General features: G+C 35.9%; 1 protein-coding gene across 1 annotated transcript in view; it reads right to left on the bottom strand.

Annotated features, from left to right (window-relative positions):
• The window catches only part of MUC19 (mucin 19, oligomeric), a 141,719-nt gene that overhangs the window by 57,881 nt on the left and 67,089 nt on the right, over positions 1–16,749 (bottom strand). The window contains 6 exon segments of the mRNA XM_059937345.1: positions 4,674–4,769; positions 6,490–6,555; positions 6,954–7,040; positions 7,301–7,366; positions 10,222–10,296; positions 10,575–10,673. Coding sequence (XP_059793328.1) covers positions 4,674–4,769; positions 6,490–6,555; positions 6,954–7,040; positions 7,301–7,366; positions 10,222–10,296; positions 10,575–10,673 — 489 coding nt within the window.

The raw sequence follows: 16,749 nt of genomic DNA, 5'->3' as shown, positions 1-16,749 counted from the left end.
TTTCTGAATTTTTAGACAATTCAGAAGGCAATGTTATTTATTAAATTACTCTCAGAAATTGGGAAAGCTGTTCATCATGGTTCTAGATCACTTTTCTGTTCAATAAAGAACTTGTGGGAAAATATGTTAATATTTTAAACTACAACACTTTCTAATATTAGTGAACCATGAAATTTTTCTAATACTAAAGATAGTGGATTTTTGCAAAAGACTGCAAAAAGACTCTAACTTTAAATCCGAATATCCTTGTTAATGCCTGATAACCTTTTAATATCCAACAGTCTATTATTCAAGAAAGAAATGAATTTATTGAACTCAAATATTTCTATAATGGGAAAATTATATTAACAATCAATAAAATGCAAAAATAACTAACATTGTTTTGTAGTTATTTAGTACTTTCAATCTATATTTATTTTTGCTTGTTGTTGAAGTGATTTTGTGTAGTGCAATGCAGATCTTAGATAAAGAAATGGAACTAACTGCATGGGAAATACATCCTAAGAAGTCCCTAACTCAAAGACAACATTTAAGGACCAAATAGAAGATGGTCACTATTACTTTTTTACTTAAATCCACTATGATTGTATCAAGTAACATTCCAGTGATTTCTAAATTGGCCATATAAGAATATCGGATTTTAAATGCCACATTAGTCTTGTTTAGTAATGGAGAACACCTGAACTGTCAGATCACTGTCACACTCTGTGACACTAGTTGTATCCCCTGACGTTCAAGGTGTAACTGTTATAAAGGGAAAAAAATGGAAAAGTCTCATTCACAGAATTTTTTAAACTATGAGATAACCAGTTCTGATTTAAATTAACTTCCAACTAAAGATTACAGAAGTGTCTACTTTTCCATATCAATAATAATTATTACCCTTTATACAGTTCAATAAATGTGCTTTGACATACATTTATTCATTATTTCATTTGATCCTCATCACAATGCTACTCAATAGATTACATTACTCAGTTTTTACAGATAAGAAAACTAAGGTAATAGAGGTTAAATGATTCACTCACTTAATTACATGATATTGATTCTAGGAGTAGTGTTTGCATATGGGCACTGCTTGGGCAAGTTGTTTATTTTATTTTTTTTTTTCACATCAGAAATGGTTATTGAATGTTTATCAAATGGTTTTTTTAGCCTCTATGTAGAAAACTACTTGTTTTTATTTCTCTTAGAGCTATTAGTACGATGAACCATTTTAATGGATTTTGTAATTTTGAAAAGCTTTCATTGAAAGTTAATAGGAATTATTATTAAACATTATTTTAATACACTTTTGGATTCTAATTTTAGCCATTTGTCTTTTGCTATGCAAACTCTTTAGATGCTCTTTTTTTCTTTTTCTTTTTTTTTGCGTTTTGCTTTTTTATTTCTCTTTTGATAGTTAGAAAGGTTATATTTTATAGTGATATTTTTATATAATCCCATTAGCATCCTCCCAATTTTCTTTCAGATAGTGTCTATTGGTTGTCCCCTGTGGGCAGCAATAAAATTAACTCATAATTTCTTCTTTCCTTGTTCTCTTTCTCTTCTGTAGTTTCCAATTTAAGTAAATACCATTTTCTTTCTTAATGCTCATGTTTTTACTTGGTCATTTATACTTGGACGTTTTTACTTGGTCAAATACGTAACACTTATCTTCCACCTTTCTTTCAACCTTTGTTATAGTTTTAGAGCTACAGTTAAAAATAGTGTTACAATCTTTTTGTTTGTTTTCAAAGCATCTTTTTGCTGCTTAACACTCCTCCAGTGATTTCATTATGAACGGCTCATGGCTACCTAATTCCCTGAATTCTTTCATGTTCCTATAGCTTTAATACTTGAATTACATTTAGTTAGCTATGAAAACCTTGGCCCACATTCTCTTTCCTTGGGGATCTAAATGCTATTCTACTCTTGTCTAATGCTAACCTGATTTTCTTTCTTTTTTAATAACTGTCTTTTTCCTCAACATCCAGAAAATTTCTTTATCTTTCAAGCCTAACATTTTTCTAAAATAAGCCACAGAATTGACTGTTCAGGAATGATTCTTCCAGGTAGTTCCTTTCAACGTGTAGATTTGAATTTCTTTTTTTATTACAGGAAACTTAATCTGATTTACAATTTTAAACATTAGTTCTATTTCATTGCCTTTTCTTCTCCAGAAACTGCAATTATATATATATATATATATATATACATACACACACATATATATACATATATATATAATATTTTTGTCTGTTTCCTATAACTATGTCCTACTCTGATCCACTTTACCTTTTTTAAAAGTGTCTGCAATTTTTGGGGGGTGGTGGTGATCTTTCCAATTCTACCCTCTAATCCCTTTCCCATACTTTCAGTCATTTATTCTCTGTTGGGTACCTTGTTATTTGGTCTTTACTTTCAAGAAAATTTTTCTTTTTCTTTCAATATCTCTCCTTAGTTTTCCTCAATTCCATCCAATTGGAATTTCCTCAATTCCAATCCAATTCCAATTTAACATCTTCCTGTTATTTATCTGTTTTTACCCTGAGTTTTTTAGTTTATAGTTTTGATGTCTCTTTATATCTTCAGTTGTTTATTTTTTAAGTTTGTGTTAATGTTATGTTTTTGAAACTGAGCAGAACCCAGATGGCTCCCCCAAGTACAAAGGCCCTTCCATGTCCCCTGCCTCTTGTTTGTAGAAAATCTTAAATCTCCCAGGCCTCCCTGAGTCACAAAAGAGCAAGTTCAAGCAGTTAATGATTAGGGAATAGAGTCATAGAATCTTTCATTGTCCGGTGCGCATTCCTGAGTTGTTTTACAGATAACTATGACTGCCACCAGAGGGAAAAAGCTAACTTCATGATGACCAGAATGTACCCATGACATAGGCTGGCCTATGTCAGCCATCTATAGCTAGCACAATTCCAAGAACTGGCCTCAAGAGAATGGGATTAACATTATTGCTCATAATAATCTATATCTTTGTGGGCATCAAAATAATTATAACTTGCTCTGCCTACAAATGTAAGCAGGCAACTAAAATTATCAGCAAAGAGATGCTACAGACCCATGTCAACATCTTCCACTCTAAGAATATGGTGCCATATGTCAACATGAAGAAGTTACAGAACATGGACCTTCACCCCTAACCCCAGAGAAATAGAATGATGTCTGACAGAGGGGATTTGTAAGAAGCTCCTTTCCCCTTTTCTGTTGCCTGTTTCTGTTCCTCTCAAACCTTATAGAAATGAGATCACTAGGCAACATTTAACTTAACTCCTGACTTATGCCCTAATGAATGCACACAATACCTTGCCTAACCTGTTGATTCTTTCCCTAGATTAAAAGCAGTAGGAATGAAGAATTAAGTAGTTAAAGAGTGACTAGCTTTCTACCCCCAGACTCCCCCTTAGCAATTCTGCAGGTAGACAATGCAAGCAAGAAAACATCTGAAGAAAAATCATGAGGAGTTAGGCATTCTGCAAGCAATGGAAAATGATACAGAACCTAACATTTTGCCTCAATGATTCACTGAGATTCTTTCCCCGTTTTCCCTTTAAAAACTGTCATGGCCGAGTAGAATCTTTGGAATTGGTTCTGGGACATGAGCCCGCCCTCTCCTCAGATTGCTGGCCTTCTGATTAAAACAACCTTTCCTTTCTACCAACACTTGCCTCTCAAGTATTGGCTTTCAAGCAGTGAGCAGCCAAACCTGAGTTCAGTAACATTTTAGTGTTCCTCTGCTTTATGACTAGATTTTTAGAATTTGCTTGCTATTGCTGAAAATTTCTGAAAATGTATACAAAAGAATAGTTTAAAATAGATACTGGAATTTAATTTTTTTCATGTCTTTTTTTTTTTTTGCATTGTGTTTTCCTAAAACAGCAATAACAGGAGATCCTATACAGTGAGGGCACAGAAGCTTCTGTGAGGTTCATCAGATTTCTCAGATCAAGGGCTTCCTCTTGTTACATTGAAGGGAACATTCTTTTTTAAGTGGAGCTTTTCCTTTTTCTGTCTTCTAATTTTTAATTATTATACTGTTTTCTTGAGACCCTGAGCATTTTTTTTTCTTTTTCCATTGACATTCATTCTCCAAGGATTCCTTCACCTTCCAATATGCCTCCTTCCCCTTTACAAGCAGTTGCATGCCTTCCCAAGACTGCCAGTTCTCATTCCATGAACTCTCCAATCCTTTATTTCAACCTCGCATTCACAAATGCTCTAACTTTCCAGATCCCAGGTCTCTCAGTATTCTCTAATCAAGGTGAGGACCTTTCCTTCTGGAGGTGAACCCAGTTGATGCTACCTACATTCTACCACTATTAAAGACCTCTCTATACTTCCCTGTTCTGATGCTCTGACCTGAATCTTGGTTCCTCTATGAGTCCCAGAGCCCTCCTTTCCAGTCTCGAGGTTTTGGTCTTCTCTGTCCCCTCTAAATAGTCTAGATGTGGGCTCTGTGTTGATATTTCTGGTTGGTGAACGGAGGTATGTGTAGCTTCTAATGTATGCAGCCACCATTTTCCTCTATTTTAAAAAAAATTTTTTTCACAGGTTCCTTGAGTTTAAATGCTACTCAATTCTAAGAGCATCAGTGCAAATTAAGGATCACATCCTTAGTCCAGATCAGACACTGATGAGGGAAGTGTGGTTGAGAACTGCTGAAAAATCAGGTCCAGACTTGCCTGACTTCCCAGGACTTGTGGCTCCAGTGCCTGGTTCCCCAGGGGTGTTGCCACCTCCAGCTCCAGGGATTGCTCCAGGCAATACCCTAGGCATGGCTTAATTTTATAATGGGAGAAAAAAGCTAGCTAATTAAAATATAAAATTGATCATTTTATGAAGATGGCCTGTGTAAGAACAAATAAAAATTTTGAATAAGAGGCTTAATTCTCTCTGTTGAAAATAAGGGAAGAGACTTCCCCTTTCCTTTTCTTAGAGTATTTACTTTAGAATATCTGTAAATGTAAGTTCTTTTCAGTGTCTTTGAAATGTATGTAAATCTTTCAAAAAAACTAAATAAGCTTCTTGTCAGCTTAATGACCCAGAAATGTCTTTCTCAAGGACTTGAGCACTATCTCTTTGAAACGTAAACATCTAAGAAGACAGTGGTCCTTCCCCCTCTAGATACAAAACTTTCTCCTATCATCAAGATACAAGTTTATTTTTCTGTTGTATAAAACCAGTTATTAAATACCCAGATGTTCACCCAATTGCCAGGTGAATTTAGAATGAACTATGTGTAATAAATGGTGCTGTCAAGTTCTCTTACTTAAGGACTATTTTTCTTGAGAACATGCATGTAGCAGATTGTATTGGCTTGGTGAGATTTCTTTCTGTCTTTATAGACCTTTAGTGAATTGGCTATAATTTGCATCACATTCTGGTTTAATGCTTATTCAATAATAAAACTGTTTTCTTTCTCTTCTACCTTTGGGGACAGGGTCTCTGGGTTGGGAGATTTTGTTTTCAATTCTATTTCCCCAACGTCTGAAATATGATTGCTGTTTATTCCCCTGAAATTGAATACATCCCTAAAATTTCACTCAGCTTACTTATGTTTTGAGTATATTTGCTCAAGTTAAAGTGTATAGTTATAGACAAAGAATGTCTCCTGCCATTCCAGTAAACAAAGAATGTTGCCTGCCATCATGCCATCAACTACTGCGGCCTCCCCCACCAACAGTGCGCCCTCAGGGGAATTCAAAATGGAGAAAAACAGGATACTGGCCCTACATAGTTAAGATGAACACCTAAGGAATAATTTCAATGAGCCTAGACTCTTGCAACTTCCCATACACAGAAAAGCACTAAAATCATTAACTTGAGATGTCTGTTTTTTTTATGATTAGTTGTAATCTTTTGATGTAAGACTACATGTATGGTTTTCAACAAAAGTCCTATATATCCTGGCTCCTCCCTTACCTCTTCGGAACAGTTCCTCAGAGCTATCTGAGAGGCTGTCTCATGGGCTATAGTCCTCAATGAGGTCCCTAAATAAAACATAACTCACAACTTTTAGGTTGTGTGCTTTTCTTCAGTCAACACAGTCATAGTGTACTGATCATAATGTCATATTCTTTTCAAAATAGAATAATTCTGTTGTCTTTAACCCCAACAAATCAGCTCTCTTACTAGAAGGTCTTCTTGAGTTCCCGCTTCAACAATTGTCACTGAACATTTCCTCGATTTAGATTATCTTCTATCGGAAATGTTTTTGCCTTTGTGTGTATATAAATATTCATTTCTCCTGCTCAAAAATCAAGTTCTAAGAGAATAAGTATCTTACTCTACTCCTCTCCTACTTTCTCTAAGGCACCCAGTGTGATGTGGGCACACAACAATAAATAACTCTTGATTTATTTCTGATCTTCATCAGTTTTGACATCCCACAAATAATAATAATTAAATTTTCCAGAAAACCTTGCCTCTGACAAAATTTTAAGTAAAGAAATCACATTTCTATTGTCTGGTTTTATTCTGATTATGTTCATTCAGTACCTGCTGCTCCAGAAGCGTTTTCACCAGCAGCTCCAGTGGTGGCAGCATTTTCCCTTCCAGTTGTTCCTAATTGAAAAGAACAATGGTTCTCAGTGGACATTAGGATTGCCAGATATAGCATATCAAAATAGAGGACACCCAGTTACACTTGAATTCCAGATAAACAACAATCACTTCCCAATTATTGCATGGGGCATACTTATACCAAAAAAATTTCTTATTTATGTGAAATTCAAATTTAAATGGCATCCTGTGTTTTATCTGGCAACTCTAGTCTACATAGATGGTTGTGATGAAAATGCTCAAACTATCCATATTCATTTGTCCTAAAATTATAACTGTTAAAGCCCTATAGCCATTCCTCAATTCACCTAAATTCCTCATGAGAACTTGGAGTCTCAGCTAAACTGCTGATGGAGCACCACCAAAGTGTCCAGGTGACCTGCACCTTGACTCTGACCTACCAGTTGGTCTGGAACCAGGGAAAGGTGGTCTAGCTGTGATGCCACTGCCAGTTCTAGTGGTAGTTCCAACAAATTCTCCTGTTACACCTGATAAACAGTATTGGGAGAGCATATATATTATTATGACAATCCAGTACTGTAGTACTTTTGAAGGGAAGATTTGGAGAAACCAGAAAAAAAACTTCTTGAAAATGTTAATCATGTTTATACTATTCTACATTCTACATCTTTTGTTGGATGGTATGTTATTAACTAATACTAAGTGCAATCAGTGGTATTCTGATGAAAGACTGTCCTTTTTGACAAAAGTCGTGGCCTCAGTGAGATCCTCTACTCACCTAACTTACCTTCAGATTGTGTCACTTCACTGCTTGGTGCTCTAGTTGTTTCACCAGCTGATGATCTGGTAGTCTCTTTCAAAATAAACAATATATATCAAATTCATATATATTATATATATATATATTATATATATATAATATATATATATAAAGATCTTTAGTTAAGCAAACAGATTATGCTGTTCTCTGCTTTCAAAAGTCTTGTCACACTTATACATTCCCAGTTCACTCTTTCCAAAAACTGATCATAAGAATCATCTGGGTTGCTTATTAAATATACAGATACACTAGCCCAGTGATTCTCAGCCCCAGCCTACACATTGGAACCAACTGTAAGGCTTTTAAAAATTACTTATGCCTGGGTCTTTCCTCCAGGAGTTCTGATACAATTACTCTGTAAAAGCCTCTTCAGTATGTATTTTCAAAAATTTTTCTAGTCAATTCTTATTTGTAGCCAAGATTGCAAACCATGACTTTAGCCCCACTTCACATTCACAGCCTCAGAAGTCCAAAGGCAGGAGTCTTAGAATCTGAAACATAACACGCTTTGCTATAAATCACCTCTGAGCTAATGTTAGAGAAACACTGTCATTAATCCCATAAAGGCAGGGATAGTGAGGTCACGAATATGTGCATTTACTAGTAATTAATAACTCAGAAGTGCTGGCAACTTCCCTAAGGTCAGTAAGAAGATGCCTCAGACTTCCCATTTCAATACCTGCTTGGCCTCCCAGGGATGTGCCTGGGGTAGGTGAGTGTCCACTTGTGCTCTTGCTTCCATGCGTGGTTGTGAAACCCTCTGATACTCCTGGGGTCCCTGACACAACAGCAGGGAATGAGTATTACTTCCACCGTTGCCGGATTCTACATACCACTCTTCTCTAATGTGACAGAATTGAGGTTTCTCACATAAAAGACATCTTTAAATGATCCCCATGATTTCTGTGACTAGATGGTCTTATACCACATAGAGGTTAATCTTTAGTTCAACCTGCAATATGTTCAGTGCCATTTAACAGGGGTTAAGGAGCACATCCTGAATTGCCTAATTTCCCTGGGCTTATTGCTCCTGTGCTTGGTTCGCTGGGTGTGCCATCTTCCTCACCTCTTGTTGCTGGTGCAGTAGGACCCCTGTTCCTGTTCGTAAAGAATAGCAGTTTGAAAAATACCCTAGACATAAATCAACTCATGTAATCCTATAAAAATGCCCTGAGGCAGGTAATATTACTATTCCCACTTAACAGACATGGTTAAGTGACTTGCTCCAGGTCACCCAGGCAATCTAGACCTAAGTTCATACTTTAACATGTGCTTCTCAGAAGATCTGTGGTAAAAGAACAATTCTGTAAAATTTTCAGTCTTCCATATTGATGCTTTGGGAAAATGCCATGAAAGGAGAGAAATAAAATTTAAAAAAATAAATCCATACACAACATAAGCTTTTATTCAACAAATATAAAAATTGCTGTGTCAAATTGCCATGTTTCTAAATACTTGTTTTCTGTTTCTGTTCTTATCAATCACTTCATGGACCAGTAACAAACAGTTCTGGATTGCACTCATTTGCAGACCAAACTTTGAGAAGCCCTGGACTGACTTGTCATTATCACCCAAATAATTCCCATTCAAATTCTAGAAAATATATACTAAATAGTCATCACCCTCAAATTTCAGTCAATTCACTGATCTAGTTGGAATTAAATAGTTTCTTAATTTGTGCTACTGTAGCTTATATCTTTCAACACATTATTTTTTATGCAAACAATATCTTATTCCAAAAAGTTTTTGACATAAATTTTAAATTGAGAAATTTACTAAGGGAAAATAAATGTAGGAAAAATAAAGTCAGGCCATGGATTAGTTAATAAATGCATAAAGAGAAATTCCATGCAAACACTATAAAATGGTTTTTAATGGTACATAAAGGAGTTTTGATTTATCCTAAAAGCAATCTGAAAAGTTGGAAGATTTTACGTAGTGGAGTGGTATGATGAGAGTTGAGTTTTTGTAAGTTCATTCTGGTGTGGTATCGACTAAAGTGTAAATTGGGAGGGAAGTGGGGAAGGGTGGGAAAGTTCTCAACATTGACAAGCATCCATTGCCTAAAGGTCTTGTTAATACACTTTTTGCCTGGCTCCACACTAAGAGCTTCTGATTCTAGGTAGGTAGGCCCCCAAATTTGTGTTTCTAAAAAGTTCCCAGGAGCTGTGGATGCTGTTGGTCTGGGAACTGCACTTTGAGCACCACTGTATTAGAGGAAAGTGAGCGAGGTGGGTGCATGTAAAGACTAGGTGTAAAATGTTTAACACCTGAGCAAAAGCAGAGGCAAATGTGATGCACAGAGGAAATTTAAGAGTTATTCAATATTTAAAGTCACTAACTTGCAGCATAAGGGACAGGGTGAACTCAGGTTTGTTTGTTTTTAATCAAGATCATCTACACTTAAAGAAGTCAATAATATTTTATTCATGAAACCAACAGTAGTTGAAATTTAGTCAGTGATGCACAAGGGCAAGCATACTCATTGACTTCTCTTGGATGTTTGCTCCTAGGCACAGATCGCAGAATTGTGGAGCTATGACAGAGGAGGCTAAGGGTCTGGGTTCTAATCCTGCCTCTGCCAGTTTGAGAACTTTTATTATTTTCTTCCACTTGGGAAAAAAGACACCTAACTACCATGATGTTAATGTGGATTAAATTACATATTACATATTTCAGCATAATTCAGAAATTTCAGTGTGCCGTAGAAATGTCACTAATATTTTGTTATATAAATGTTAATTTTTGAATTTTTCCCGAAGTCATCCAGATAACTTAGTGCTGACACCAGACCCCTGTTATCTAATGAACTCAGAGTACAGTTGTTCTTGACTTGAAAAGGAGGACTGCTTGTGGAAAGAAGCTATGGACTCATTTCTTTGTCTCACCTGCTCTGAAGCCTACGTCACTTGTGCTTCCAACTTCAGCGCCTGTGGTTGCACTTACTGATCCTCCAGTTGACCCTGATGAAGGTAAAGAAAAAACAAAGTTTTTTCTGTTAAAAAAGTGTGTGCTGTCGACTCTCAAGGTAATGGGTGTATATGATTATAACATGATATTCAATAAGAAAGTAACTTGTGCAAAAACTAAAGAGTCTACATTTTAATTACATATAAAGAACATCCAAATCTGATTATACATAAGTCAGATACATTTATTTTGTATAATATTGCACTGAGCAGCATTGCCTGAAACCAGCTGCTTAGGGGTGGCTAGTATATTTGTTCTGAACTTAATATACCTGATATGAGCCCAGGACTGGTGAAGGTGGGGCCCACTGCTCCTGTGGTGCCCACACTTCCAGCTGTGGAGGTGATAGGCACTGGAGTTCTAGTAATACCTGAGAAAAACATAAAGTGAACTTCTCGTCTCAAGTTTACTTGGCCTCTAATACCAATAGGTGATTTAACTGTTCAGTCAATTCCTACTATAGAAAATAGAATCATGAATCCAGTGACTTTCTGCAAAGAGTCCCTAAGATTTTTGTTCCATTATTACTTTCCTACTAAGATTTTGGTTTAGTTCTTGCCATATGTTTTTTAACAAAGTCATGTTATCTTTTCCCACAAAAGAACTTGGGAAGAGGTAGGTCTGAAATTGTTGATACAGCAATAAAAGGTATGGATAAGCTTCTACTAACAGGAATATATGAGAATCCACATCCACTTGTCTTCATGGTTTAATTACCAAAACTGATAGATAAAGCATTTCTGTTCTCATTAATTTTGACATCCATAACCATTACAATTTCAGTTGATTTTTCCATTACTTGCAGATGAACATACACGCTAAAGTACTTGATGTTATGAATTAATGTGTAACAGATTCTTTGTTGCCAAGACATAAATGATAATAGAAAGAGCTGCCTTTACCAAAATATTGATAGCTCTGTGTATTACAAAGTAGTAATCCACCCTAACAATTTTCAAAGTGACTGTGTCCATTTATTTTTACCTCATGATAAAATTGATAATTTATTTTATTATTTTAACCTCATTTATTTTTCACCTCTCAATAAACTTAATAATTAAAATAAAATCTTGAAATTAATTTCCCAGCTACTGCTAAGTTTTTTGTTTACTTCTAAGAACCATTTACATTTTTACAAAATCGTTTATAAATGATTAATTTGCATTTTTTCTTCAATGGATTCTATTTTACTTAATATAAATTTGAAAGATAATCTTAAGGAGTATCTATAACATTTGCCATAATAAACAAAAAATTCAGTACTGCAAAGTTTATTTTTTGCAAAATATCTTATTTCTGAAAAAAGTTTAAAATTCATAAAATTGGTTTTAATTAAGGAAGCAGGATGTTTGTGATTAATTATTAAAAATACTAAACTCCTCTGTTAAAATTTAAGTTTATTTACATAATGAATTATTCTTTAAAAAATTGTAGCTAGTAATAAATTTGACTTTACTGAGTATTTATTATGTATTACACGAAGCTGCACTATCACATCTACTCAAGTCCTGTAATGTAGATATTATATTTTTCCTACTGAAAAAGTAAGAAAACTAATCTTCAGAGTGTTTGACAGACTAAAACTAGGGTCATACAGCTAGTAAGAAAAGAGAAGAGATTCTCGTTCTTATTTATCTGCTTCTGCTTCCCACTACACTCAGCTGGCTCTCTGTAATATCCTGGTACAATTATCTTCTTTCTATGATTGATGCAATTTTAGAATAAGCACATTATACAAACAAATAAAATTTATATACAACTTATATAAATTCTGATAAAATTTAATTTTTTGAGAAAAGAAAAATGCATTTTAAGATATCAAATTGTTATGTAACAGTAACCTACATTTTAATTATATGAATTAGTATCCCATTTAGTCAATGAGCTATTTTTAGTTTTAATAGAAACTTATTAATTAAGTTATAAATTTATTAAACTTATTAAATAAGTTATAAATTTATTAGAAACTTATTAAATAAGTTATTATAAGTTTTAACACAAGTCCCAATTTGAAACTGGAATCTGCAATTATATGCTACTACTTCAATAACTGATTTAAATTAAATTTAACTTTTTTTAAAATATCAAAACACAAAAGCCTTAAGACTAGAATCTAGAAAACCATGTCCTGGATTTTAATCCTCTCTCTGTTACTTATTACCAAGTGACCTTCAACACACAACTTAACCTTTTGTGCTTCCATTTCCTCATTTGTAAATTGAGGAAAATAATGGTGTCCACTTCATAGAATTCTATATCAAATGAGGTAATATGTGTCAAATAATTATAATAGTGCTCAGTAAATATTAGCTCTGTGTCAAGATTTGTCAAACTAAACAGAAAAAAAACATAATTGCACAATTTTTCTTCTAAAAATAACATACTTATTGCAATGGTTGGCTAAGCATCTCTCAGGGCATTTTAACACTTTGAAAGCCTTTACTGTATAGAAAAGAAAATAGATATATAAGGCATGGGAAAAGCTTAAGCTTTGCATATTGCTTCCTTTGTGCTTTTAAAGTTTTAAAGTCAAATACATCATCAATCCTCTTCTGAGCACCCAGGTTTTTCTCCTTCTATCTGGCAGGAATGCCTTTGATCTATCTGAAAAGGTCATTTAAATTTATGGAAGGAACTTTAAAATAATTTGTACACTCCTTTCAAGTTATAGGTGAGAAACAAAAACAAAAAAGTAACTAATGGCCAGTGAAAAGTACTTGATACAGGGAAGTATTTGATCTAGTACTTGATCAAAAGTACTTCACCCAGGGAACAAGATAATGGAAAAAAGGTGCCCTTCTGCACAGTCTCTTTTTGAAATAAATCTTACCTATTCAAGAATCATAGGTTTCTTTACATACCACATTGATATCTTAAGACAATGCAGAAAATAAAAATAGAAGAGTTTTGGCTAAATTAAATTAACCCACTAATCATATTGGTTCAATTCGAAAGGACAAATATATTATCCAGAATGAAAGTACATTTAGAACACTGAGACTATAAACTAAATTTCTGGGTAAAATGGGTTCTCATGTCTAAGAAAGAAATCCTTCCATCTAATGTAGACAGTTCATGGGGAGGCAACACATGTTCAAAATGATGTGTCTTCCTAGCTATATTATATCTGAAAATATTACATTTTGTTTTTCAGTGTCTATTTAAATATTTTTAGTTGAGACATACTATATTTAGAAAGAAACAAGAAACTTGCTAGTGATGATGACTAAACTCTTATTTTGGGATCCATTTTTCTCATCACTGATCAAGAGAGCTTCACCACTAGAAAGCTAAAAACCAAAAATCATTATGTAGTTATGAATTCATCACAACTTGTCAAATGCTGCTCAACTTTTAAATCACTGATGTCAGTAAAAGAGATGGGATATGATTTTCAAGCCTACAATTTGTGCAAGGCAATTTCTCCACAAAAAGGATCCTTACTTCCTTTAAAAAATGTTATAGATAATCTGATTTGCAAAGCAGAAATAGAGACACAGACATAGAGAACAAATGTATGGATACCAAGGGAGAAAGGGTAGAGTGGGAGGAATGGGGAGATTGAGATTGACACAAATACACAATTGAAGCTATGTATAAAATAGACAACTAATGAGAACATACTGTATAGCACAGGGAACTTTACTCAATGCACCGTGGTGACCTAAATGGGAAGGAAATCCAAAAAAGAGGGGAGATAGATATATATATATATATATATATATATATATATATATATATATGTGTGTGTGTGTATAGCTGATTCATTTTGCTATACAGTAGAAACTAACACAGTGTTGTAAAGTAACTATATTCCAATAAAAATTAAAAAGAAAAAAAGGAAAAAAGTGTTCTAAAAGCAAACACTTTAAACTGTTTTATTTTTACTATGGCATGATGCTTATTGGATGAATTTATAAAACCAGTTTTTTTAAAAATTATGTTGATGTGCCTTAAAATGAAATGTTTTATTCTTACATGAAAAATGAAGATCAATAGAACATTAAACTTGGTTTTTTTAAGAGCTTCAAAATAAGACTATCAATAAACATACTCATACTTCTGAGATTTTACTGATTGCCATCCTCACTTTAAGTAGATTCTTATGATACTTCAGTCACCAGCAAATGGACATGTTATCTCTTATGATTGTTAAAATTCAAAAATGTTACATTTAAATCTCAACATTTTATACCCAGTCCAGGAATCTATAGCACAAGTTGAAGTATAAAATTTATGGTTGGTGTGGTTCCAGAGGGGGGACCTTCAAGACGGCAGAGGAGTGAGACGTGGATATCACCTTCCTCCCCACAAATACATCAAAATACATCTACATGTGGAACAACTCTTACAGAACACCTACTGAACGCTGGCAGAAGACCTCAGACTTCCCAAAAGGCAAGAAAATCCCCACGTACTGGGGTAGGGCAAAAGAAAAAAAGAAAAAACAGAGACAAAAGAATAGGGATGGGACCTGCACCTCAGGGAAGGAGCTGCGAAGAAGGAAAAGTTTCCACACACTAGGAAGTCCCTTCACTGGTGGAAACGGGGGGTGGGCAGGGGGAAAGCTTTAGAGCCATGGAGGAGAGTGCAGCAACAGGGGTGCATAGGGCAAAGAGGAGAGATTCCATCACAGAGAATCAGTGCTGACTAGCACTCACCAGCCCGAGAGGCTTGTCTGCTCACCCACCAGGGTGGGTGGGCACTGGGAGCTGAGGCTTGGGCTTCAGAGGTCGGATCCCAGGGAGAGGACTGGGGTTGGCTGCGTGAAGACAGCCTGAGGGGGCTAGTGCACCATAGCTAGCTGGGAGGGAGTCTGGAAAAAAATCTGGACCTGCCTAAGAGACAAGAGACCATTGTTTCAGGGTGCACAGGAGAGGGAACTCCTTCCCTGTCTGCCCACAGAAGGCAGAGCACTGCCGAAATGAACTCCAGAGAAGGGTGTGAGTCGTGTCTATCAGCGCGGACCCCAGAGATGGGCATGAAACACTAAGGCTGCTGCTGCAGCCACCAAGAATCCTTTGTGCAAGCACAGGTCACTATCCACACCACCCCCTGCTCCCCTGGGAGCCTGTGAAACCTGCCACTGCCAGGGTCCCATGACCCAGGGACAACTTCCTCAGGAGAACACATGGCATGCCTCAGGCTGTTACATCGTCAAGTCAGTCTGTGCCACTGCAGGCTCACCCTGCATTCCAGTTATGAGTACTGTACCCCTCACTCACCCTGGCCTGAGTGAGCAAGAGCCCCCTAATCAGCCACTGTTTAAACCCCTCCTATCTGGGCAGGGAACAGATGCCTGAGGGTGAACTACTTGCAGAGGTGGGGCCAAAGACAAAGCTGAACCCCAGAGCTGTGTGAAAAAAGAAGAGAAAGGTAAATTTCTCTGTGCAGCCTCAGGAACAGTGGATTAAATCCCCACAATCAAATTGATTTACCCGGCATCTGTGGAATACCTAAATAGACAATGAATCATCCCAAAACTGAGGCGGTGGACTTTGGGAGCAATTGTAGACTTGGGGTTTGCTGTCTGTGACTGACTTGTTTCTGATTTTTATATTTATCTTAGTTTAGTTTTTAGCAGTTGTTATCATTAGTGGATTTGTTTATTGGTTTGGTTGTTCTATTCTTCTTTTTCTTTCTTCTTATTTTTTTATTCTAATAATTAAAAAAATTTTTTTCCTTTCTTTTTTCTCCCTTTTTTCTTGAGCTGTGTGGCTTACAGGGTCTTGGTGCTCTGGCCTGATGTCAGGCCTGAGCCTCTGAGGTGGCAGAGCTGAGTTCAGGACATTGGACCACCAGAGACCTCCCAACCCCATGTAATATCAGTTGGTGAGAGCTCTCCCAGAGATCTCCCTCTCAACACTAAGACCCAGCTCCACCCAATGGCAAGCAACCTCCAGTGCTGGACGTCCCATGCAAAACAACTAGCAAGACAGGAGAACAACCTCAATCATTAGCAGAGAGGTTGCCTAAATTCATACTAAGTTCACAGACACCAAAAAACACACCACTGGGCGCGGGCCTGCCCTCCAGAAAGACAAGATCCAGCCCCACCCACCAGAACACAGGCACCAATCCCCTCCACCAGGAAGCCTACACAAGACACTGAACAAACCTCACTCACTGGGGCAGACACCAGGAATAACGGGAACTACAAGCCTGCAGCCTGCAAAAAGGAGACCCCAAACACAGTAAGTTAAGCAAAATGAGAAGACAGAGAAACACACAGCAGATGAAGGAGCAAGGGAAAAACACACCAGACCAAACAAATGAAGAGGAAATAGGCAGTCTACCTGAAAAACAATTCAGAATAATGATAGTAAAGATGATCCAAACTCTTGGAAATAGATTGGAGAAAAAACAAGAAACGTTTAACAAGGACCTAGAAGAACTAAAGAGTAAACAAACAATGATGAACAACAAAATAAATGAAAATAAAAATT

Source organism: Balaenoptera ricei, chromosome 10 (genome assembly GCF_028023285.1).
Source record: "Balaenoptera ricei isolate mBalRic1 chromosome 10, mBalRic1.hap2, whole genome shotgun sequence".
Taxonomy (NCBI): Eukaryota; Metazoa; Chordata; class Mammalia; order Artiodactyla; family Balaenopteridae; genus Balaenoptera; species Balaenoptera ricei.
The sequence above is the reverse complement of the archived record's forward strand: the minus strand, read 5'-3'. Positions and strand labels throughout refer to the sequence as shown.